The sequence below is a fragment of the Mus musculus genome, chromosome 7, assembly GCF_000001635.26.
Source record: "Mus musculus strain C57BL/6J chromosome 7, GRCm38.p6 C57BL/6J".
Classification (NCBI taxonomy): domain Eukaryota; kingdom Metazoa; phylum Chordata; class Mammalia; order Rodentia; family Muridae; genus Mus; species Mus musculus.
The window spans coordinates 47,425,433-47,453,002 of NC_000073.6; the positions used below are offsets into that span (position 1 = coordinate 47,425,433).

General features: G+C 40.6%; 1 protein-coding gene across 2 annotated transcripts; it reads right to left on the reverse strand.

Annotated features, from left to right (window-relative positions):
* Positions 1–892: 892 nt before the first annotated feature.
* On the reverse strand, positions 893–26,732 carry Mrgpra2a (MAS-related GPR, member A2A). Of its 2 annotated transcripts, none has more exons than NM_001172588.2 (2): positions 26,638–26,732; positions 893–2,065 (listed from the first exon to the last, which is right to left on the reverse strand). In NM_001172588.2, the coding sequence occupies exons 1-2, from the start codon at positions 26,646–26,648 to the stop codon at positions 1,081–1,083; spliced, it is 996 nt and encodes a 331-aa protein (NP_001166059.1). In that variant the 5' UTR covers positions 26,649–26,732; the 3' UTR covers positions 893–1,080. The 2 variants fall into 2 exon arrangements, with proteins under 2 accessions (NP_001166059.1, NP_001371138.1); NM_001384209.1 differs by having other exon boundaries at positions 893–2,068.
* Positions 26,733–27,570: the final 838 nt, after the last annotated feature.

The following is a 27,570-nucleotide window of genomic DNA, read 5'->3' on the forward strand; positions in this document are numbered from 1 at the left end:
CTGTATTTCTGACTTTCCACACCATAGCTCCTACATGTAATTTCTGGCAACTGCTTCCCCTAAACCCTTAGCTCTACTTGCTAACTTCTGTAATCGATGGCCCCAAACTTTAAACATCGTTATTCTCACATGACTATACTTAATCTCTCACTGTGTTCATATCTTTGGCTCAAGATCTTTCCCTTGTAGTTAACTTCAGACAAGCACTGCATACATTATAGCAAGATCTGAGAATTCTCAGAGATATGACCATGTAGGGAACTTGGATTTCCCAAGCTCAGGAATCTGTCCAAATGGATTGCCAAAACTACACAGAGATGGGAGGAATAGTAGAGAACTTTCCCAGTGCCATTACATTATACAGGCTACAGGAACCTTGGCTGGTCAGAATGCAACTTTGGTTGGCACTCAGAACAATGTTAATTTTCCTTTTCAACTCTCTCCTTTCTCTTTTCCCTCTGCTCATTTGTTCTGTTGCAGCACATCTGTGACTTCCATGTATGAAAGCAGGTTTTTTTCTACTCTACTCTCTCAATTCTCTTTTTAATGCTACTATTTCTAACACATTAAAATGTGTTTGTGCATGTGTGTGCATGTGTGTGTGTGTGTGTGTGTGTGTGTGTGTGTGTGTATGTTGAGGCGCCTTTTTTCCCCTTATTTTCTGTATATGAAACCCTGCCTTCTGTTGTACACCCCAGATGTCATGTGTTACTTCGTCTTTCATGTTCTGTTTTGTAAAACCTGTATTCAGGTACAGAACAATCACAGACAAGAGAGTCATGGCTCTGGACCTGGGCTATTTCCATGGCAACAAAACTTGCAAAGAAACCGCAAGAAAACTTCAGAGGAAGTTAGGAGAATTTGATTAATGTCAAGAAGGATGCAGACATGATACTTTCTGATTAATGCTTTTATTCAGGAGGGGTAGAAAAACTAAGTTAGTGGAGAGATGTTGAAGTTGTTGGTGGACCACTGAGGCATGTCAAATCAGTAAGCTGAGAGAAGAGTGGACAGTGGTCAAGTGCAGCAGGGCAGTGCTCACTCCAAAGCCACCTCTGAGATCCAGGTAGAGGCTCTTCATCAAGGCTCTGCTTTGTTACTTGACATCTCTACCATGTTTTCAGCTGTCTCAGGAGTGTCCTGCAGTGCACTCTGGAGAACCATTTTGAGGGTCTGGTGCTTCAACCGATGTCTGAAAGAGCCCACGAAGAAGTAGATGATGGGGTTGGCACAGCTGTTAATAGCAGTCAGGACTTCTAATGCTAGATAAAGATTAACATCTAATACATGGAAATCATCCTTAATCTTGAATAACAGGATGCAGTAGATGACAAAGGGCAACCCGCAGAGGAGAAAAACCAAAAGGGTCAGCAAGATGGTCACATGAAATCTGGTAAGCTTCATCTGCCCAGCGCCACAGAACAACCTGGCCAGCAGAGCCAGGCTGGACAGACAGAGGACCACAAGCAAAAATATCATGTACGAGGCGGTAAAGATGTTAGTTGCCAGACACTCATTGTCATTATCATATCTGGTATGTAAGACAGCACAGAAATAGCTATTCAGAATGCAGATCAACAGGGATAGGACCCAGATCACAGCACACATGACAGTTGATGTATGTACTGGACGGTGGCAGCGATACCAGGTGGGGCACAGGACAGACAGGCAGCACTCAGTGCTGATGGCACTGAGCATGCTTATCCCTGTGATGTAGACAACCATTATAATGGTGTTAAAGCACAAGTGAAAGATGATGCTGAGGTAGGAAACTTTGAGAAGAAACAGGGTGGAAGCTATGATACTACTGAGGAGGAAAAGGAAGTCAGCCAGGGCCAAGTTTAGGATGTAGACTGAGAAGGCATTCCTGCGCAAGTGGAAGCCCAGGAGCCAGAACACAATGGCGTTTCCCATCAGTCCGACCAGTCCGAAGATGATGATCATCAATTTTGGGATCAGAATCCTAATGTTGATACTTCCAGGGAGGGTTTCGTCCATTGGATTTGTTGTCACTGGTGCTGTTGGTGAGGCTGAGGTCTTAAAGGCAAGAAATGCTTCACCATTGCTGCTGGGAACACAAAGGAGACATGAGGCCTTCCCTATGAACTCACCTTTTGTTTTCCTTTTTTGTTGGCTTTTTTTAAAAAAAATAATTTTCAAATGTTATTCCCTTTCCTGCTTTTCTCCCTTCTGGAAACCCCCTATTCCCTCCTCTCTCCCACTGCTTCTATGAGGGTGTTCCTCCACCCCACCACACACACACTCCCACATCTCTGCCCTAGATTCCCCTACACTGGGGCATCTATGGAGTCTTCATAGGTTCAAGGACCTCTTCTTCCATCCTCTGCTTCATATGCAGCTGGAGCCATGTGTACTCCTTAGTTGATGGCTTAATCCCTGAGAACTGGGGGGTGTCAAAGGGGGTGTGGAGGTCTGGTTGGTTGATATTGTTGCTCTTCCTGTTATGTTGAAAACCCCTTCAACTCCCTCAGTCCTTTCTCTAACTTCTCTAATAGGTACCCTGTTCTCAATCTAATGGTTGGCTGCTAATATCCACCTCTGTGTTTGTAAGGCTTGGGCAGGGCCTCTCAAGAGACAGCCTTATCAGGCTCCTTTCAGAATGCACTTCTTGGCATTCAAGATATTGTCTGGGTTTGGTAACTGTATATGGGATGAATCCCCAGGTCAGACATCCTCTGGGTGACCTTTCTTTTAGTCTTTGCTCTACACTTTATCTCCATATTTGCTGCTGTGAGTATTTAGTTCTCCTTCTAAGAAGGACTGAAGCTCCCAAACTTTGGTATTCCTTCTTATTGAGCTTCATGTGGTCTGTGAATTTTATCCTGGTTTGCACCTTTTGGGCTAGTATCCACTTATCAGTGAGTGCATACCATGTGTGTTCTTTTGTGATTGGGTTACCTCCTTCAGGATATTTTCTAGTTCTATCCATTTGCCTAAGAATGTCATGAATTCATCATTTATAATAGCTGAGTAGTTCTCTGTTTTGTAAATGTACCATATTTTTTCTATCAATTCCTCTGTTGAGGGAAATTTAGGTTCTTTCCAGCTTCTGGCTATTATAAATAAGGCTGCTATAAACGTAGTAGAGCATGTGTCCTTATTACATGTTGGAGCATCTTCTGGGTATATGCCCAGGAGTGGTATTGCTGGATCCTCCAGTAGTACTAGGAGCAATTGTCTGAGGACCCACCAAACTGATTTGTAGAGTGGTCGTACCAGCTTGTATTCCCACCAGCAATGGAGGAGTGTTCCTCTTATTCCACATTTGTGCTAGCATCTGCTGTCACTCATCTGCTGCTGAATTTTTGATTTTAGCAATTCTGACTGATGTGAGGTTGAATCTTAGGGTTGGTTTGATTGAACACACCTTTTGTTAAAGACATATTTTATTAATACATATTTGTTGGGAACAAGCAAAAGAAACCAATTCTAAGAACTACCATTTCATTTTCAAACTTCATTTAATCATAGAAACTAAATCAAAGGTCCCAGGACCCAGTGGGAGGTGGGGACTTCCCAATACCCAACCAGCTTCTACTATAAGGAAATAGTTGTCAGAGTCCAGATATCTCAGGGCTCACTTCTTCATCTTGCTGGCAGGGTCAAACTAATTTTCTATTCCCAGGCCTAGGAACTTACTCCTAACTTCATTGGTGAAAACTCCCTTGCTCCACCCCTCATGTCAAAACATGATTGGACAATGTTACAGTCCATTCTTCTCCCCTATCACTAAAGTTCCATTCCTTAAATAATCTGTACAACATTACTTCAAGGTAATAGTTAAGCTCTAGGGTCTGTTCTGCAGCCCCATGGACGACTTGATTCAGCAGAATAAGCTTGATTGCAATAAATTTTTGTCATCTGCACTGCCATAATATTTGCATTTTGTTGGATTTATGTTGGATTCAAGCAGACCCCATGCCATACTAACTGTATAAGGTGATGAGTTTTATTATGAGATTTTCAGGTGTTTATAATGCACATTTTATGATCATTAATTAATTGTTGGGCCTAGCTTGCTTGCTAGAAATAACTGTTCTTGTGTTTCAGGGGAGGTGATACAGCCTGGCAAAGGACAGGCAACTTATTAAGATCCCCAAATCTCTGGAGCCCACCCCTCTCCTTTGAGCATTTCCTTAGAATCATCACCTCCGTGTTTTTGATTATATGTGGATGGGAGAAAAGCCAGAGAAGAAATACCCAAAGCTGGTAAATATCCAACTTTGAGATGGCAGTTAATACTGTAGATTAAGAAACCATCAAGAAGCTGGACTCCAGAAATTCAAATAACCCCATTAAAAATGGGGTTCAGAGCTAAACTAAGAATTCTCAACTGAGGAATACCGAATGGCTGAGAAGTACCTGAAAAATGTTCAACATCCTTAATCATCAGGGAAATGCAAATCAAAACAACCTTGAGATTCCACCTCACACCAGTCAGAATGGCTAAGATCAAAAATCAGGTGACAGCAGATGCTGGCAAGGATGTGGAGAAAGAGGAACACTCCTCCATTGTTGGTGGGATTGCAAACTTGTACAACCACTTTGGAAATCAGTCTGGCAGTTCCTCAGAAAATTGGACATAGTACTACCAGAGGATCCCACAATACCTCCCCTGGGCATATATCCAGAAGATGTCCCAACCGGTAAGAAGGACACCTGCTCCACTATGTTCATAGCAGCCTTATTTATAATAGCCAGAAGCTGGAAAGAACCCAGATGCCCCTCAGTAGAGGAATGGATACAGAAAATGTGGTACATTTATACAATGGAGTACTACTCAGCTATTAAAAAGAATGAATTTATGAAATTCCTAGGCAAATTGATGGACCTGGAGGGCATCATCCTGAGTGAGGTAACAGAACTCACATGATATGTACTCACTGATAGCGGATATTAGCCCAGAAACTTAGAATACCCAAGATATAAGATACAATTTGTAAAACACATGAAACTCAAGTAGAACGAAGACCAAAGTGTGGACACTTTTCCCTTTCTTAGAATTGGGAACAAAACAACCATGGAAGGAGTTACAGAGATAAAGTTTAGAGCTGAGACGAAAGGATGGACCATCTAGAGACGGCCATATGTGGGGATCCATCCTGTAATCAGTCTCCAAACGCTGACACCATTGCATACACTAGCAAGATTTTGCTGAAAGGACCCTGATATAGCTGTCTCTTGTGAGACTATTCTTGGGCCTAGGAAACACAGAAGTGGATGCTCACAGTCAGCTATTGGATGGAACACAGGGCCCCCAATGGAGGAGCTAGAGAAAGTACCCAAGGAGCTAAAGGGATCTGCAACCCTATAGGTGGAACAACAATATGAACTAGCTAGTACCTCCAATGTTTACTCTGTGTCACAGTTTGATGGGATTATATAAGTTTTATATATTTTTTATTACATATTTTCCTCAATTACATTTCCAATGCTATCCCAAACGTCTCCCACACCCTCCCCCACCCCCAATCCCCTACCCACTCATTCCCATTTTTTGGCCCTGGCGTTCCCCTGTACTGGGGCATATAAAGTTTGCCTGTCCAGTGGGCCTCTCTTTCCAGTGATGGCCGACTAGGCTTATATTTTTAAAGATAATCATGGCTGAAAGTGCATCCTGAGTCCCTGGAGAGTCTGAATTTATAATGTTGGATCTGCTAAAGCTTTGGGGGATTTTGCAGTTGGAGTGGGTAGAGGACTGTGTGGATTTTTCATTGTGAGAGAGTCAGAAGTCATTTGAGGATCAACCATAAAACCTTGTAGTTTAATGTGATATTTTTGGGGTGTCAGGTTGGGAAGGGGTGGACTTTGTCAGAGTGCGTCTTCTCTGTAATTTTTATTAGGTTAAGAAACAGGTGGGAGATCTATGAAGCATATCTTTCTGTATGTATGTAAGGTTACCTCCAGAGATCAGCTGATGAGAATGGACACAATAAATATATTAAACCATTGGTGGACTCCATATGATGGTTGTGTTGCTGGGACTTGTGGGCTACTTGGATGAAATAAGTCAGTGACAGTGTGTTCCTTGGGGTCACAGCTTTCTCTAGCATCCTCTCTGTATGCTGAGTTTGTTTATTAGTTCTTGTGGCCTTAGGGGGACTTAGAGCTGTTAATGTAAATCAGACCTTTTCACCTGAAAAAGTTAGGACTGGACCTTCTCATTCTTAATTAATATTTAAATCTTTTATCTTGCCTGAACTCAACAGCAAGGACTTCTAGTACTGTGATGGTTTGTATATGGTGCCCAGGATGTGGCAGGATTAGGTGTGGCCCTGTTGGAGTAGGTGTGTCTCTTTGGGTGTGGGTTATAAGACCCTCATCCTAGTTGCCTAGAAGCCAGTATTATGCTAGCAGACTTCAGATGAATAGGTAGAACTCTCAGCATCTCCTGCACCATGCTTGCCTGCCTGGATGCTGCCATGCTCCTGCATTGATGATAATGGACTGAACCTATGAGCCTGTAAACCAGCTATCAAATATTTTTTTCCTTATAAATGTTGCTCAGATCACCATGGACTAAGGCTGATGATCTTCAATAACAACATAAATAATAGAAAGCCCACATACACATGGAAGCTGAGCAACACTCTTCTCAATGATATCTTGGTCAAGGAAGAAATAAAGAAGGAAATTAAAGACTTTTAAGAATTTAATGAAAATGAAGCCTCAACATACCCAAACTTTTAGGACACCATGAAAGCAGTCCTAAGAGGAAAACTTATAGCTCTATGTGCCTCCAAATAGAAACTAGAGAGACTATACACTAGCAGTTTGACAGCACACCAAAAGCTCTAGAACAAAAGGAAGCAAATTCACTCAAGAGGAGCAGACAGCAGGAAATAATCAAAATTATGGCTGAAATTTAACCAAGTGGCAAAACACAAGAACTATTCAAAGAATCAACCACACCAGGAGCTGGTTCTTTGAGAAAATCAACAAGTTAGATACACCCTTAGCTAGACTAACTTGAGGGCACAGGGACAGTATCCTAATTAACAAAATCAGAAATGAAAAGGGAGATATAACAACAGAACAGGAGGAAGTCCAAAACACCATCACATCTTACTACAAAGGGCTACTAAACAAAACTGGAAAACCTGCATGAAATGGACAAATTCCTAGACAGATACCAGGTACCAAAATTAAATCATGATCAGATTAATGATATCAACAGACCCATATCCCCTAAAGAAATAGAAGTAGTCGTTAATAGTCTAATAATAATAATAATAATAATAATAATAATAATAATAATAATAATAAAAAGCCCAGGACCTGATGGGTTTAGAGCAGAGTTCTATCAGTCCTTCAAAGAAGCCCTAGTTCCAACTCTCCTCTAAATATTCCACAAAATAGAAACAGAAGCTACTCTAACCAATTCATTCTACGAAGCCACAGTTACTCTGATATACAAACCACATAAAGACCCTACACAGAGGGAGAACTTCAGACCAATTTCCCTTATGAATATCGATGCAAAAATACTCAATAAAATTCTCGCTACCAGAATCCAAGAAAACAACAAAATGATCATCCATCATGATTAAGTAGGCTTCATTCCAGGGATGCAGGGATGGTTCAATATATGGAAATCCATCAACATAAACAAACTCAAAGAGAAACACCATATGATCATCTCATTAGATGCTGAGATATTGTTTGACAAAATCAAACACCAGTTAATGATAAAAGTCTTGGAAACATCAGGAAATCAAGGCCCGTACCTAAGCATAGTAAAAGCAATATACAGTAAACCAGTAGCCAACATCAAACTAAATGGAGAGAAACTTGAAGCAATCGCTCTGAAATCAAGAACTAAACAAGGCTGGCCACTTTCTCCCTACCTATTCAACATTGTACTTGAAGTCCTAGCCAAAGCAATTATACAACAAAAGGAGATCAAGGGGATATAAATTGGAAAGTAAGAAGTCAAAATATCACTATTTGAGATGATAGGATAGTATATATAAGTGACCATCAGACTTTCAAAAGTGAAATCCTAAACCTGATAAACAGCTTCAGGGAAGTAGCTAGATATAAAATTAACTCAAACAAATCAGTGGCCTTTCTTTACACAATGAATAAAGAGGTTGAGAAAGAAATTAGGGAAACAACACCCTTCACAATAATCACAAATAATATAAAATACCTTGGTGAGACTCAAACTAAGGAAGTGAAAGATCTATATGATTATCTCTTCAAGTCTCTGAAGAAAGAAATTGAAGAAGATCTCAGAAGATTGAAAGATCTCCCATGCTCATTGATTGACAGGATTGAGGTAGTAAAAATGGCTATCTTACTGAAAGCAAACTACAGATTCAATGCAATCCCTATCAAAATTCCAACTCAATTCTTCACCGAGTTAAAAAGGGCAATTTTCAAATTCATTTGTAATAACAAAAAACCTAGGATAGCAAAAACTATTCTCAACAATAAAAGAACCTCTGGGGGAATCACCATGCCTGACCTCAAGCTGTACTATAGATCAATTGTGATAAAAACTACATGGTATGGGTAAAGCAATAGACAGGTAGATCAATGGAATAGAATTGAAGACCCAGAAATGAACCCACACACCTATGCTCACTTTGACAAGGGAGCCAAAATCATCAGGTGGAAAAAAGATAGCATTTTCAACAAATGGTGCTGACTCAACTGGCAGTTATCATGTAGAAGAATGCAAATTGATCCATTCTTGTCTCCTTGTACAAAGCTCAAGTCTAAGTGGATCAAGGACCTCAGCATAAAACCAGAAGCACTGAAACTTGTAGAGGAGAAAATGAGGAAAAGCCTCGAAGATATGGGCACAAGGAGAAAATTCCTGGATAGAACAGCAATGGCTTGTGCTGTAAGATTGAGAATCGACAAATGGTACCTCATGAAACTGCAAAGCTTTTGTAAGGCAAAAGAAACTGTCAATAAAACAAAAAGACACCAACAGATTGGGAAAAGATCTTTACCAATCCTAAATCAGATAGGGGACTAATATCCAATATATATAAAGAACTCAAGAAGATGGACTCCTGAAAACCAAATAACCCTATTAAAATTGGGGTACAGAACTAAACAAAGTATTCTAAACTGTGGAATACTGAATGGCTGAGAAACACCTGAAAAAAATGTTCAGCATCCTTAATCATCAGGGAAATGCAAATAAAAAATCCCCTGAGATTCTACCTCACATCAGTCAAAATGGCTAAGGCAAAAAATTCAGGTAACAGTAGATGTTGGCAAGGATGTGGAGAAAGGGGAATACTCCTCCATTGTTGGTGGGATTGCAAGCTGGTACACCACTCTGGAAATCAGTCTGGTGGTTCGTCAGAAAACTGGACATAGTACTACCAGAGGATCCCACAATACCTCTCCTGGGCATATATTCAGAAGATGTTCCAACCGGTAAGAAGGACACATGCTCCACTATGTTCATAGCAGCCTTATTTATAATAGCCAGGCATTGGAAAGAACCCAGATGTCCCTCAAGAAAGGAATGGATATCCAAAATGTGGTACATTTGCACAATGGAGTACTACTTAGCAATTAAAAACAATGAATTTATGAAATTCTGAGGCAAATGGATGGATCTGAAGGATATCTTCCTGAGTGAGGTAACCCAATCACAAAAGAGCACACATGATATGCACTCAGTGATAAGTGTATATTAACCCAGAAACTTAGAATACCCAAGGTACGATTTGCAGAACACATGAAATTCAAGAAGAATGAAGACCAAAGTGTGGATATTTCGTTCCTTCTTTGAATTGAGACCAAAATATCCATGGAAGGAGTTATAGAGACAAAGTTCAAAGCTGATACAGAAGAAAGGACTATTCAAAGATTGCCCCACCCCGGGGATCCATTCCATATACAACCACCAAACAGAGACACTATTGCATATGCCTGCAAAATTTTGCCGACAGGACCCTGATATAGTGGTCTCCTGAGGGTATTGGCCAGTGCATGAGAAATACAGAGGTGGATGCTCACAGACATCCATTGGACTGAGCATAGGATCCCCAATGAAGGTACTAGAGGAAGGACCCAAGGAGCTGAATGGGGTTTGCAGCTCCATAGAAGGAACAACAATATGAACTAGCCAGTATCCCCAGAGCTCCCAGGGACTGAACCACCAACCAAAGGATAGAGGGAGTGTGTTTTTCAGAGGGGAAACCAGGAAAGGGGATAACACTTGAAATGTAAATAAAATATCCAATAAAAAAAAATAAGAGTTGCCTTGGTTATGGTGTATGTTCTCAGGAATAAAACCCTAACTAAAACAAGTATTATGTTGAATCATACAGTAAAAGCAAGCATCTTTGACTTTTCTTGTTTTATTTGAGATATTAGAGAAAAGGCTTTCAGCTTTTCCTGTGATATTGCCTGGGCCTCACTGAGTGTGGTGTTTATTATGTTGAGACACACTCCTTTTGGACCTATCCATTAAGTTTCATCTTTGGCATTTTGAAAGTAATGCATTTTAAGAAATGTCATTTTTGCATCTGTTTGGATGATTTTACTTGAGTTTTGGTTTTGGTTTTGGTTTTGGTTTTGATGTGTGTGTGTGTGTGTGTGTGTGTGTGTGTGTGTGTGTGTATTCATGGGTGAAGGGCAGAGACTGATGTCCATTGTTGTTTTTCTCAAATGCTTGATAGCTTAGTTTTTTAAGACAGAGCATCTCACTGAGCCTATAGCTCACTCATTTAGCCAGACTAATTGTCCCCCAAGCCCAGAATGACCCTCCTGTCTTTGCTTTCTTTACTGGTATGTGCCATACCTGGTTTTATGTGAGGTGCCAGGTGTTTGAGTTCTGGGTCTCATGCTTGTGCAAAAGGCACTTTACCAAGTGAATAATCTTCCCAGAATCTCCCTCCCTATATTTCGTTCATTAGCAAATGTCATGATTTCTTATTTTCTAGAGTTGAGGACTGAAGCTGAGGCTTGTGTGTACCAAACACAAATACCACCCCCAGGTCTCCTTGAAATCTCTTGAGCTTATTGGCAAGAATACGATCTATGTGTGCAAGGAATGGGTTATGGATTTAGTGCTCACAATCGGACTGTGTGCACCTAGAGATTCTAAGCAGCTTGCTCATTTACTCTGAGTCATTTACTCTGAGCTTCCAAACTTGAGGTTTGGGGTGATCTTGCTGTTGGGGGGGGGGGGATGTTGTCACTGTCTTACCACTAGGAGGCAGACGAAGCAAAGGTTTGTCCTATGTTCAAAGGTGGTGATAAAAGGCACTAGAGAGGACCACACACAGGGAGTGTGCCTTCAGAAGTCTCCACTGGCTCTGTGTTAGATGCAGGCACCTCTTCTGCTCTCCAGCATGTGCTCAGGCACTGTAGCACTCTTTCTAGCTGTGGTGTACCCAGAGCTCTCATACAATGGTTTGGTGTCCATTTTACAGTTTTTCCTCAGTCATTACTGCCTGGGACTGGGAGAGGGGTGTAGTGGGCATTGTGGTAGGAAACACTGACATCCCTAAGCCCACAGAGACAATGTAGCACTTTGGAGGAACAGGATATTTCTGTTGCAGGCTTCCTTTTGCTGAGGTAAATTCATGGTTAAAAGTAGCATGCTCAGATACAGGTAAGCAGGCCAAGGCAGAACCCAACCAACAGTGGGCTACTGTTCTTCCCATCTTGCATGGGGATAGGTCCAGAGGCTTCACAATGGTCTCTGTCTTGGGAAGAGACATCTATATGGCTCACACTGATTTCTAAGGCAACACCTTGAGGATTCTACTTTGTCTTAAGTTAGTAGCTGGGACTTTAGTAGGTGATGTGCTGTGTGAGGTGGGAGCTGGATGGTAGGATATAATGAAGTTTGTTATACCAGACAGCTAATGGATGAAGGAATGTGCATTGTCAGGGATCCCCTGAAGCCCAGACTAAGGCTGCTGCAGCAGCAAGTGAATCCCAAACCTGTCCCTTTTGGGGACAGTCTCTGTGGCCTGCCAGGGTGGGGTTAGAGAGTCAGTATGAAAACGCTGGCCAGTGGATGAGGTGTTTTAGCTCTGTCTAGTGTTGGATCTCACTGAAGTGGGCCTGATATTTTGTAAGGCTAAGTCACAGGTTCGCTTTCCTGTCTTATACCCCAGTGGGTGGAGTCTTCTGTCATGGTGAGGTGGGGTAGAGATGGGAGAGACAGCCATTAGCCCTCGGATAATGAAGTTCTAGAGTCTCAGGTCTGAGCCACTTGCTTAAAGGAAGGGATGTGGGGTTCTGACTAGCACTAGGTGTCATAATGAAACACCTGAAATAATATTTTCAATTTAAGATCTGGACTCAATTTACTTTATTTTCTTGATTTAGCAGGGATCTCTCTCTACTAATATGGGGAGAGGTGATACAGGAAACTTTCCCTTTCTGCTTCTAAGGTGTCTTAAAAAATACTAAAACCAGTTATTCTAGTCTTGTGCCTAGTTCTCAGTTCTCCTGAAGATGCTGTGGTCAATGAATATGTGTTTCACAATGAAAATAGATGGGGGATGATATTGAATTATTTGGGACCTTTCTGCATTTCCATTGATCAGTTATAAGGCTTTCATGTGAAGTGAGGCCTATGAGGGGCAGGAGGAATAACACCACGCTGTAGACCAAGACAAGCAAAAACCCCAGAAATACTGAACTTTAGATTTACAGAATAAACAATAGACCCTAACATAGAATGATAAACAAAGGCATAGGAGACACAATTCTCTTAACCTGAGTAGGGCTTCAATCAAAAGAGAAAAGGCCCATAATGTGTTTCTTTGCCAAAAGAAGGTTTAAGACTCTATCTGCACCTGGGTGGTGGTGCCACCTTTGATCCCAACTCTTGGGAGGCAGAAGATCTCTGTCAGTTACAGGTCAGTATGGTCTACAGAGTGAGTACCAGTACTCAAACCTTATTTGAAGGAGAGAGAGAGAGAGAGAGAGAGAGAGAGAGAGAGAGAGAGAGAGAGAGAGAGACTCCTCAGCCCAGAAGCATGTACTAAGGGAGGGGTTCCAGCATTTCTTAGCTTGCTCACTGTTGCCAAGGAGGTAGATTATATTAGGAGAGCTGGGAAACTCTTGGCCTTTTGCTTGGGGGAAAACACCAAATATTTTTATATAGCAATGCCCATATGTACCTTGCACCTCTTTTGGATGTAAATGTCTTCTCTGACAAGCAGTGTAGATCTAGGATGTTGATTGTTATCTTGGCACTGGATCTACTAGGGGAGAAAGTACTAACTGCTGAAGAGGTAATAAAGCCAAACACAAGGGTCAGCTGAAGTCTAAATACTGGAGTTCAAGTTTCAGGTACAAATGCAAGGGATACAGAAAGTAAGGTTGTGTGATATAATAAAGAACCGATTACAGAGCTTCTGAGGCAGCACTATTTTTGGCTCCAGACAACCGGCCACCTTCCTGGTGAGAGCACAGGGGTCCGCCCTGCCCGAGAGGTTTCTGCCTCAGGCTCCGCGGGAGCCAACTTGGTTCCGGGACTCCGCAGAGGGCAGGCTGCACGGGTGAGGGTGTGGAATACAGAGGCCAGCAGTTTCTGGGACAGGCAAGAGCCAGAGACCTTCTGAGGCGGCGCCATTTTCGGCTCCAGACAACCGGCCACCTCCCTGGCCAAAGCAACACAGCTTCAGGGAAAGATTCTGTTTTGGGCCTTCATCTTCAGCCAGGAGAAGGTCCAAACATCAGATAACTGTGCACCTTCTCTGAAAGAGGAGAGCTTGCCTGCAGAGACTGCTCTCACCACTGAAACTCAGAGGAGAGAGCTAGTCTCCCACGTCTGCTGATAGAGGGTAACAAAATCAACAGAGGAACAATCTCTAAACAAAGACAACTATAACAACTAACTCCAGAGATTGCCAGATGGCGAAAGGTAAACGTAAGAATCCTACTAACAGAAACCAGGACCACTCACCATCATCAGAACCCAGAACACCCACTTTGCCCAGTCCAGGGCACCCTAACACACCTGAATGGGTAGACCTGGATTGAAAAGCATATCTCATGATGATGGTAGAGGACATCAAGAAGGACTTTAATAACTCACTTAAAGAAATACAGGAGAACACTGCTAAAGAGTTACAAGTCCTTAAAGAAAAACAGGAAAACACAACCAAACAGGTAGAAGTCCTTATAGAAAAACAGGAAAACACATCCAAACAGATGATGGAAATGAACAAAACCATACTAGACCTAAAAAGGGAAGTAGACACAATAAAGAAAACCCAAAGTGAGGCAATGCTGGAGATAGAAACCCTAGGAAAGAAATCTGGAACCATAGATACGAGCATCAGCAACAGAATACAAGAGATGGAAGAGAGAATCTCAGGTGCAGAAGATTCCATAGAGAACATCGGCACAACAATCAAAGAAAATGGAAAATGCAAAAAGATCCTAACTCAAAACATTCAGGAAATCCAGGACACAATGAGAAGACCAAACCTACGGATAATAGGAGTGGATGAGAATGAAGATTTTCAACTCAAAGGACCAGCAAACATCTTCAACAAAATTATTGAAGAAAACTTCCCAAATCTAAAGAAAGAGATGCCCATCAACATACAAGAAGCCTACAGAACTCCAAATAGACTGGACCAGAAAAGAAATTCCTCCTGACACATAATAATCAGAACAACAAATGCACTAAATAAAGATAGAATACTAAAAGCAGTAAGGGAAAAAGGTCAAGTAACATATAAAGGCAAACCTATCACAATTACACCAGATTTTTCACCAGAGACTATGAAAGCCAGAAGAGCCTGGACAGATGTTATACAGACACTAAGAGAACACAAATTTCAGCCCAGGCTACTATACCCAGCCAAACTCTCAATTACCATAGATGGAGAAACCAAAGTATTCTATGACAAAACTAAATTCACCTATTATCTCTCCACGAATCCAGCCCCTCAAAGGATAATAACAGAAAAATAGAACAATACAAGGACGGGAACCAAGCACTAGAAAAAATAAGAAGGTAATCCCTCAACAAAACTAAAAGAAGACAGCCACAAGAACAGAATGCCAACTTTAACAACAAAAATAACAAGAAGCAACAATTACTTTTCCTTAATATCTCTTAATATCAATGGACTCAACTCCCCAATAAAAAGACATAGACTAAGAAACTGGCTACACAAACAAGACCCAACATTTTGCTGCTTACAGGAAATTCATCTCAGAGAAAAAGATAGACACTACCTCAGAATGAAAGGCTGGAAAACAATTTTCCAAGCAAATGGTATGAAGAAACAAGCTGGAGTAGCAATTCTAATATCTAACAAAATCGACTTCCAAACCAAAATAATCAAAAAAGACAAGGAGGGGCACTTCATACTCATCAAAGGTAAAACCCTCCAAGAGGAACTCTCAATTCTGAATATCTATGCTCCAAATACAACGGCAGCCACATTCATTAAAGAAACTTTAGTAAAGCTCAAAGCACACATTGCACCTCACACAATAATAGTGGGAGACTTCAACACACCAATGGACAGATCATGGAAACAGAAACTAAACAGGGACACAGTGAAACTAACAGAAGTGATGAAACAAATGGACTTAACAGATATCTACAGAACATTTTATCCTAAAACAAAAGGATATACCTTCTTCTCAGCACCTCATGGTACCTTCTCCAAAATTGACCACATAATTGGTCACAAAACAAGCCTGAACATATACAAAAATATTGAAATTGTCCCACGCATCCATTCAGATCACCATGGACTAAGGCTGATCTTCAATAACAAAATAAATAATAGAAAGCCAACATTCACGTGGAAACTGAACAACACTCTTCTCAATGATACCTTGGTCAAGGAAGGAATAAAGAAAGAAATTAAGGACTTTTTGGAGTTTAACGAAAATGAAGCCACAACATACCAAAACTTATGGGACACAATGAAAGCATTCCTAAGAGGAAAACTCATAGCTCTGAGTGCCTCCAAAAAGAAACTAGAGAGAGCACACATTAGCAGCTTGACAACACACCTAAAAGCTCTAGAATAAAAGGAAGCAAATTCACCCAAGAGGAGAAGAAGGCAGGAAATAATCAAACTCAGGGGCGAAATCAACCAAGTGGAAACAAGAAGAAGTATTCAAACAATCAACCAATCAAGGAGCTGGTTCTTTGAGAAAATCAACAAGATTGATAAACCCTTAGCCAGACTCACTAGAGGGCTCAGGGAAAGCATCCTAATTAACAAAATCGAAATGAAAAGGAAGACATAACAACAGATCCTGAAGAAATCCAAAACACCATCAGATCCTTCTACAAAAGGCTATACTCAACAAAACTGGAAAATCTGGATGAAATGGACAAGTTTCTAGACAGATACCAGGTACCAAAGCTAAATCAAGATCAGGTTAATGATCTCAACAGTCCTATATCCCCTAAAGAAATAGAAGCAGTCATTAATAGTCTCCCAGCCAAAAAAAGCCCAGGACCAGATTGGTTTAGTGCAAAGTTCTATCAGACCTTCAAAGAAGATCTAATTCCAGTTCTTCACAAACTATTCCACAAAATAGAAACGGAAGGTACTCTACCCAACTCATTCTATGAAGCCACAATTACTCTGATACCTAAACCACAAAAAGACCCAACAAAGATAGAGAACTTCAGACCAATTTCCCTTATGAATATCGATGCAAAAATCCTCAATAAAGTTCTTGCTAACCGAATACAAGAACACATCAAAACAATCATCAATCCTGACCAAGTAGGTTTCATCCCAGGGATGCAGGGATGGTTCAATATACGGAAATCCATCAATGTAATCCAGTATATAAACAAACTCAAAGACAAAAACCACATGATCATCTCGTTAGATGCTGAGAAAGCATTTGACAAAATCCAACACCCATTCATGATAAAAGTCTTGGAAAGATCAGGAATTCAAGGCCCATAGCTAAACATGATAAAAGCAATCTACAGCAAACCAATAGCCAACATCAAAGTAAATGGTGAGAAGCTGGAAGCAATCCCACTAAAATCAGGCACTAGACAAGGCTGTCCACTCTCGCCCTACCTATTCAACATTGTACTTGAAGTCCTAGCCAGAGCAATTAGACAACAAAAGGAGATCAAGGGGATACAAATTGGAAAGGAAGAAGTCAAAATATCACTTTTTGCAGATGATATGATAGTATATATAAGTGACCCTAAAAATTCCACCAGAGAACTCCTAAACCTGATAAACAGCTTCAGTGAAGTAGCTGGATATAAAATTAACTTAAACAAGTCAATGGCCTTTCTGTACACAAAGGATAAACAGGGTGAGAAAGAAATTAGGGAAACAACACCCTTCTCAATAGTCACAAATAATATAAAATACCTTGGCGTGACTCTAACTAAGGAAGTAAAAGATCTGTATGATAAGAACTTCAAGTCTCTAAAGAAAGAAATTAAATATCTCAGAAGATGGAAAGATCTCCCATGCTCATGGATTGGCAGGATCAACATTGTAAAAATGGCTATCTTGCCAAAAGCAATCTACAGATTCAATGCAATCCCCATCTAAATTCCAACTCAATTCTTCAATGAATTATAAAGGGCAATCGGCAGATTCATCTGGATTAACAAAAAACCAAGGATAGCAAAAACTCTTCTCAAGGATAAAAGAACCTGTGGTGGAATCACTATGCCGGACCTAAAACTGTACTAAAGAGCAATTGTGATCAAAACTGCATGGTACTGGTATAGTGACAGACAAGTGACCAATGGAACAGAATTGAAGACCCAGAGATGAATCCACACACCTATGGTCACCCGATCTTTGACAAGGGAGCTAAAACCATCCAGTGGAAAAAAGACAGCATTTTCAACAAATGGTGCTGGCACAACTGGCTATCTGTTATCATGTAGAAGAATGAGAATTGATCCATTCCTATCTCCTTGTACTAAGGTCAAATCTAAGTGGATTAAGGAACTCCACATAAAACCAGAGACACTGAAACTTATAGAGGAAAAAGTAGGGAAAAGCCTCGAACATATGGGTACAGGGGAAAAATTCCTGAATAGAACAGCAATGGCTTGTGCTGTAAGATCGAGAATCGATAAATGGGACCTCTTAACATTGCAAAGCTTCTGCAAAGCAAAAGACACCGTCAATAAGACAAAAAGGCCACCAACAGATTGGGAAAGGATCTTTACCTATCCCAAATCGGGCAGGGGACTAATATCCAATATATATAAAAAACTCAAGAAAGTGGACTCCAGAATATCAAATAACCCCATTAAAAAATGGGACTCAGAGCTGAACAAAGAATTCTCACATCAGGAATACCGAATGGCAGAGAAGCACCTGAAAAAATGTTTAACATCCTTAATCATCAGGGAAATGCAAATCAAAACAACCCTGAGATTCCACTTCACTCCAGTCAGAATGGCTAAGATCAAAAACTCAGGTGACAGCAGATGCTGGCGAGGATGTGGAGAAAGGGGAACACTCCTCCATTGTTGGTGGGATTGCAAGCTTGTACAACCACTCTGGAAATCAGTCTGGCAGTTCCTCAGAAAATTGGACATAGTACTACCGGAGGATTCCGCAGTACCTCTCCTGGGCATATATCCAGAAGATGTCCCAACCGGTAAGAAGGACACATGCTCCTCCATGTTCATAGCAGCCTTATTTATAATAGCCAGAAGCTGGAAAGAACCCAGATGCCCCTCAACAGAGGAATGGATACAGAAAATGTGGTACATTTACACAATGGAGTACTACTCAGCTATTAAAAAAATGAATTTATGAAATTCCTAGGCAAATGGATGGACCTGGAGGGTATCATCCTGAGTGAGGTAACCCAATCACAAAGGAACTCGCACAATATGTACTCACTGATAAGTGGATATTAGCCCATAATCTTAGGATACCCAAGATGTAAGATACAACTTGCCAAACGCATGAAATTCAAGAAGAACGAAGACCAAAGTGTGGACACTTTACCCTTTCTTAGAAATGGGAACAAAACAACCATGGAAGGAGTTACAGAGATAAAATTTGGAGCTGTGACGAAAGGATGGATCATCTAGTGATTGCCATATGCAGGGATCCATCCCATAATCAGCTTCCAAATGCTTACATCATTGCATACACTAGCAAGATTTTGCTGAAAGGACCCAGATATAGCTCTCTCTCTTGTGAGACTATGCTGGGGCCTAGCAAACACAGAAGTGGATGCTCACAGTCAGCTATTGGATGGGTCACACGGCCCCCAATGGAGGAGCTAGAGAAATTACCCAAGGAGCTAATGGGAACTGCAACCAGCAATATGAACTAACCAGTACCCCGGAGCTCTTGTCTCTAGCTGCACATGTATCAAAAGATGGCCTAGTCGACCATCACTGCAAAGAGAGGCCCATTGGACTTGCAAACTTTATATGCCCCAGTACAGGGGAACGCCTGGGCCAAAAAGGGGGAGTGGGTGGGTAGGGGATTGGGGGGGGTGGGTATGGGGGATCTTTGTGATAGCATTGAAAATGTAAACGAGGAAAATACCTAATTAAAAAAAGGAAAATAAAAAGAACCGATTAATCCCCAATAATGGATTATAAATATACCAAAATTGTCAGAAATGCCAGATAAATAATTCAATAGCCCAGTGTTAAAGACTATGAACATCCTGTAGGCATATTTGAACAAACAGAGGAAGAGAGGGTGTCAGCTGAAAACATAGGTGAGTCTGGATATGGAGGTGCACTCTTTTAGTGTCAGCTCTCAGGAGGCAGAGGCATGTGGTTCTCTGTGTGTTCAAGTCCAGCCTGGTCTGCATAGAAAGTTCTAGGTCAGCCAGGGATACAAGGTGAAACCCTATTTAAAAAAAAACAAAACTAAAGCAATAATAGCAGCAGCAACAGCAGCAGCAACACTTGTTGAGAAACATCAGAAACAAGGAAGAGAAGTTCAGCAAGAAAAATGAAGCTAAAACAAAACAAAACAAAAAGCCTAAAAAAACTGAATACCAAAACCAAACTATTCAAAATCAAACCCAATCCCAAATGGAAATGTTGAAGTTTAAAACACATTAAGGTAAAACCCCCCAGGAACCATGAGCAGCAAGCTACACCATGCAGAAGAGGAGCAGGTACTGAAGACAAGGTTCAGGAATTATTAAATCCATGAAGCAATAAAGAAAACACAGATGATATTTCTGCAACTTTTGAGAGCTCTGGGCCACTACTAAGAGATCAAACCCAAGAATCGAAGAGTTTAATCTACTTACAAAATGAAACACATCAGAATTTTGCCTGGAATTCTAAAATGCAGAAACACATGGTCTTACAGCTATGTACTTGATAAAAAGAAACATAGGAAGTCTGGATGTCTCTCATACCAACCAAGATTGCTTTGAAACAATACTATTCCTTGAAAGTGACAGATTAGTAAATAACCCCCTCCCACACATGGGCACAACTAAGCAATTCATGGCCACCCACTGAGCACCACTGATCTCCCAAGAGATCCTACACATTTGAGGAAGAAAGATAGCTCCACACACCAGAGCCCTGCAGGAAAGGAGGAATACATATTACACAAGAGGAATAGAAGAAGTGTTTGGAAGTTAGTAAGAGTAATGTATTATGTAAACCAGAAAGCTTGAAAGATGAATTTGTGTGTGTGTGTGTGTGTGTGTGTGTGTGTGTGTGTGTGTGTGTGTGTGTGAGAGAGAGAGAGAGAGAGAGAGAGAGAGAGAGAGAGAGAGAGTGAGAGAGAGAGAGAGAGGAAATAACATATTAAAACCAACCAGTAAAACGATTACATCAAATTACAAGCCTCTGAATGTAGTCCTCAATAATAACCCAATACTAAACAGTCTTAATTCTTCTTTAGAAAGTCATGGAAGGGCAAGATAGAAATGCTGGTTGAGTATATGAAACATCCCTCAATGCAAAAATATAGTCTGAGAGTGAAAGGATGAAGACAAAGGGCAAAGAAAGTAAAGGAAGGGAGGCAGGAGCAGCCATACTGATCTCCAACAGAGGAGACTTATGCCAAAACTAGTCAGTAGAGAGGAAGTCTTCCATTGCATATTAGTAAAGAGAGTGATCCAAAAGGAAGACACAAAGATCTGAAAGAGAGAGAGAGAGAGAGAGAGAGAGAGAGAGAGAGAGAGAGAGAGAGAGAGAGAGAGAGAGAGAGAGAGAGGCTTGAGAAGAGGGACAAGATCTGTAAGAGTTTGGGCAGGGGGTGTGGGAGATGAGGGAATGTAAGGGAGGTGTATTTGATGAAACTACAATATGTACATTATAAAATAATGGGGAAAACCCATTATTTAGTTAATATGTCAATAAAAAATTGAAAAAAGAGAATATAAGGATTGAAAATACATGTGCACTAAATGTTAGCACACATAATTTGTAAAGCAAATAACTGGATATATAATGATTGATAGGTCCAGGAACAAAAATAGTGGATGACCCTAATGCTCCACCCTCACCAATAAATACATTATCCAGAGAAAGTACTAACAAATAAACTTTAGAGTAAATATATCCCATAGATTAAAGAGACTATACATATTGAGAATATTCCATGTGATAGCTGTGGAATACACATTCTTCTCTACGAGAGATCATAATTTAGGTGACCCATGGAATCTCAGTGACTCAATTGCTTAAGCAGGACCTCAAAATGACAATATTAGTTGACATCCCAATATTGATTGGGGAATTCTCACAAGCTGCTACTCATGTATGAGATCCTCTTACTCTAAGAGGCATGGGATACTCCCCTCTCCAACAGAGCTGAAGCCCTTGTAGACGGTTTGTGAACCATCCTACAGGTAAGGGACATAAACACCTGGGCATGAAAAAAAAAGAGGAGAGAATATGTTATCTTCAGGGGTATGTCCCCTGATAGATTATGCAATCCCAAGTCATCAGCTTAAACACATATCCAATCAAGCAACACCAAATGATCTCAGCATGTTGTATGTATGTGTGTATGTGAGTATGTATATATGTATGTATATGTGCATACATGTGTTAAAATAATAAAGATTATGTTATGGATTTTATGGAGGAGCACATGGGAGGAGGACATGGGATGAGGATACGGGAGGAGTTGGAGTGGGGTGAGGAGGGGTAGAAATGATGTACATGTAGTACTCATGTATTAAATTCTTAAAAAAATAAATAACCAAATTCTTTACAAATAGAAATAGATTGAAATGATTTCTTTTGTCTTAAAAGATCATACTAGAATAAACCAAGAAACCAATAGCAAAGAAACTAAGAAAACTTAAATATATGGAGAGAGAAACTTATCTTGGATAAAGAAACTAGGGAGGAAATAAAAGATAACATTGTCACATGGTCAGCCCTAAAACATACATACATGTGACAATACACAGACCTAACATATTGTACCTAGGATTATATATGCACATATCTGTGTATGTATGTATGTACGCATGTATGCGTGTGTGTGTATATATATATCCTATGCATGTATATATACGATATGTATGTACATATGTATCCTATATACATAGATAAATATATGCATGAAATAACAATTAGGGAAAAAAGAGAAGGGTGTGGAGGGATATGTGGGAGTGTTTTAGAGAGAAAATGGAAGGAAAAATGTAATTAAATCATAATCTCAAATATAAAAATACTATTAGAAAAATAATTGACAAAACATGCTATTTCGAAAAAGAATCCTAGAATCATATGAAAATCAAAACAGAGATTACATAAGTTTCAAATACAACAAAGGCAGTTTATAGCTAGGAGTGCTGTTTTTAAAATATCAGAGCCCAATGGAGGAGCTAGAGAAAGTACCCACGGAACTGAATGGATATGCAACCGTAAAGGAGGAACAACAACATGAACTAGCTAGTACCCCCAGACCTAGTGTCTCTAGCTGCATATGTAGCAGAACATGGCCTAGTCAGCCATCATTGGGAGGAGAGGCCCTTGGTCTTCAAAGATTATGTGCCCCAGGAGAGGGGAATGCCAGGGCCAGGGAGCAGGAGTGGGTGGTTTGGAGAGCAGGGCTGGGGGAGGGTATAGGGAACTTTCTGGATAGCATTTGAAATGTAAATGAAAAAAATATCTAATAGTAATAATAATAAAGAACATCTAAACAAAATATCAGAGCAAACTAAAACAACTTAAGGATGTACCTCCAAATTCTTAGAAAACCAAGAACAAGACAAACCCGAGGTTAATAGACAGAGACAATCAAGATCAGGGCAAAGGTCAATGAAGTGGCCACTATAGAACAATACACTGAACCAATAAGATGAGCTGGTCCTCTGAGAAGCTAAACCAGCATTAGTATCATCAGTTAAATGAACCTAAAGTGACAGAGATAAGACCAAATTAAATTAGAGACTAAAGAGGGGACATAATGACAGAGGATTACTAGGGAATATTTTTGAAGAGTTATTATCTGATAAATTGGAAAAATCTAGAAGAAATGGATTCATTTCCAGACAATATTTAAAATGCAGTAGTTTTCTTATATAGCAGTAGGAAAGGTTTTAGAGTTTTACTGTAGTGAACAGACACCATGACCAAGGCAACTTCTATAAGGACAACATTTAATTGGGGCTAGCTTATAGGTTCAGAGGTTCAGTCCATAAGGCAAGAACATGACAACACCCAGGCAGGCATGGTACAGGCAGAGCTGAGAGTTCTACATCTTCATCTCAAGGCCTAAGGAGAAGACTGGCTTCCAGACAGCTAAGATGAGGGTCTTAAAACCCACACCCACAGTGACACACTTCCTCCCACAAGGCTACAGCTTCTAATAGTGCCACTCCCTGGGCCAAACATATACAAACCATCACAGGAAATATACTGAAGAAGAAATCAGGGCAATAGTCATAGTCAATGACCCAGGAAATTCCTAGGAGTAAGTATAACCAGGGTCAAAAGAATGGAATAGTGAAATAGGCTCAGAGGAAAGAAATTGAAGAAGACACTTAAAGCTTTGGAAAGATCCATGTCTGTCAATTGTCTGCATTAGTAATGTGAAAATGGATTTAGGGCAGTTTCCACCAAAGTCCAATTACATTCTTGCATAAATAGAAATAAAAATCCTATAATCATACAAAAACACAAAAGGCCACAAAAGACTATGGCAATCTTGAGCAAGAACAGTGCTAGGAGCATCACAATGTCTGGTTTCAAGCGGTAATACTGACCTCCACCAATGAACCAAGAGTGATACCAGCACAAGAAACGGAAAATGGAGACCAGTGTTGTACATTAGAGAATGCAATTGTAAAAACACACACAACTACTTTGATCTGACCCTCAACAACGGCCTCTTCAGGAAACAATGCTATTAAACAGGAAATCCACAGGTAGAAGATTGAAACTACCCCTATTTCTCATGCTGCCCAAAATCAATTAAAATGATCATTCCAGTCCAAATGAATATCACTAAGGCAATAAACAGGAATGGATGCTGGTGAGGGCACAGTGAAAACAGATCCCTTGACTACTGGAGGGAATATAAGTTATTGCAGCCAGTAAGGCAACCAGTGTGGCTATCATTCAAAAAGTAGGGTTAAAATTGCCATAGGCTCCACGTAGGCTGCTTTTGGGTGTACAGCTCAAGAAATCAAAGTCAGTATACAATAGAGACAATTATAACTGTTATAATTATGTTTATTGTGGTCTTATTCACAATAGTCAATTTATGGAAGCAAACTACATGTTCATAAAAGGATGTATGGATAAAGGAACCACACACACACACACACACACACACACACACACACACACACACACACACACACACTAGTTTTATTCAACTCTAGAGGAAACAATAAGGGGCTGAAATATGGCTCAGTGGATCAAGTGCTTGGGTTCAGATCCCCAGTTCCCTTGTACAAAGCCATGGAGATGGTTCAGGGGGTAATGCACTTGTCCTGCAAATATGAGGAGTGGAGTTCAGATCTCCAGAACCTACTTTTAAGCTGGGTAGCTGCATCAGCACCCTGTAATCCAGGCGCTTGGGCGGCAGAAACAAGGGATACTGGCTGATTTTATGTCAACTTAACACAAGCTTAAAGGAGGGAACCTCAAAAATGCCTCCATAAGATCCAGTTTTAGGGCATTTTCTTAATTAATGACTGATGGTATTGGGCCTGGTTAGTTGTTGTAGTGCCACCCGTGGGTTGTTGGTACTAGGTTCCATATGAAAGCAGGCCAAGCAATCCATGAGAAGCAAGGCAGTAAGCAGCATCTCTCCATGGCCTTTGCATAGGCTCCTGCCTCCAGGTTCCCGCCCTGCTGTATAGTCCCTGTTTTCACTGTTTCTGATGATAAACTGTTATATGGAAGTGCGAGCAAAACAGACCATTTCCTACCCACATTGCCCTTACCTCCCAAGTCGCTGTTGGTCATGGTTTCATCACAGCACCCTAACTAAGACAGGGGTCCCCCAGAGCGAGCTGGCAAGCCAGATTAGCTGGAATTGGCCTAGCTCTAGGATTAGTGAGAGACCCTGACCCAATCAATAAAGTTTTTGTGGGGAGTGTGGTCAAGGAAGATCCCTTATTTCTACTTCTAACCTATACTCACACGTGCATAAGCAATGGAATTATTTCAGATTGAGGAACATTGAGGGAATTGGAGAACTGAAAAAAATCCCACACGACAGTACAATTCGGGGTTATTTAGGGGATGGTGCAGAAGAGCAAGAGGAGGGAGGGTAGAGAGGGTGGTGAAGGCATGAATCCCATCCAGGTACTACATTTACATACAAAACATTATTAGCAAAATCAGTTATTCTGCATGATTTATACATCCTGATAAAAAAGATAGCTGTTCAAATTTGTCTCATAATGAGGAGATGGCTGTTTATTCAGCTGCTATGTTGCTTCCATATCTTAATTAATTTCTTGTCTTCATATCCTTGAACTTTACTGACAGTTTTAAGGATCATTGGACTGGGCTGGATTTCCCATCATTTCTCTACCTATTATAAAATCAATGCTGTTGTAGATTTGTTAGTGTCTTTCAGAGAACTCACAATCTCTTGAGATTTATAAAGCTACATTTTTTTCCCCTGGTTGTTGAGCATATGTGGGGACATACACTCCTTTTCATTTTTCTTTGGAAGGGACACATCTCCTCCCTGCTTAGTGTCTAATTTGTGATGCTGAATGGACAGCTCTTGCTGGCCCTATGCAGTCAGAGAATGCTCTCTGTTTCTCTAGATAGCTGGGCAGTCCCTTTGCCCTGAATTTGGGTGGGGTAGCTGACTGGGCTCTGTTGTTTGACAAGACCATTGGCTGACATCTGCTCCCCAACAGAGCAAGAGGATGTGCACTGAAATTACTTCAGTTCTGCTGGAACACTGCATGCATTCTCTGGTCATAAGGGTCTGTGATTTGAGCTCATCTGTTGAGCAGGTCAGCAGTAAAAGCTCTAGAGGTAAGGAGGTCAGAATGGAGTCTCATGAATATTAGCTAGCAGCTTCTAACCATTCCCTGTCCAGCCTGTTTGCACCAAACTCACCAAAACGGAGTTGCACACTGCTCATCTTTTCCTCTATTGGTCCTCATGGCAATGAAAATATACTGCCTGAGTATGGTGGTATGTGGATATAAGCACACAAAAGATATAACAATAGATTCACAAGTAAGTTGTAGATAGACTCTTACCTTTCCCCCATTCCTCTTGCTGGATATAGCTTGCTGGCTTGTGTAGGAGGAAAACTACAGTTACTACAGGATATTCGTTTGCTCTGGAGAAGTGCATTTAAAGTTGGAAGGAAGTAAAGTTTATCAATACCCCAGACAGCCTTATGGTTTCCTGCTCAGAGTCCTATTGGCAACAGAGAGTGTATGTTCTGTTATGTAATTTTCCTTCTGAGGTATTTCTCAATTTCTCCTTTTTCTATGCTTTCTCATAGGAAATCCCTCAACTTGCACTTTCTGTAAGTGACTGCTGCTTGGAGTTTCCTGTCACCTGGACAATAATACCAAGCAAAGTGAGAAGTATCCTTAAGTGCTCAGTAGGGATGAAACAAAGTCTCTATTGTGCTTCATACTCCCGTTGGCCTGGCTTCTCCTTTTCTCTAGTTTCTTCCAAATAACATAGAAATGCATCAAACAAAAGGTGAATGTCTTTTAAAACATTGTTCTTTGAAATCAATTGCTTGTTAAAGTATTTATTCCTAAACATCTTAATAGATGAGCTTATAGTTTTGATCAGGAAACATTCATTTTTATTTTAGAATTTGTCTCTGTAAACAATTATACAATCCAACCCCATGAGGTGTACAATTGTTCTGTGCATACTAGAAATACTGAGGAGTGACTTAAAAATCTATCAATCATCTGTCTGTCCAGCCAGCCATTCATCAATCCATCATCCATCCATCCATCTACCCACCAACTCACCCACCCAGTCACCTACCCAGTCACCCACCCTATCTCTCTCTCTCTGTCTGTCTATCTATCTATCTATCTATCTGTCTGTCTGTCTGTCTGTCTGTCTGTCTGTCTGTCTGTCTGTCTGTCTATCTATCTATCTATCTATCTATCTATCTATCTATCTATCTATCTATCTATCTGAGATGTGTTCTCATATAT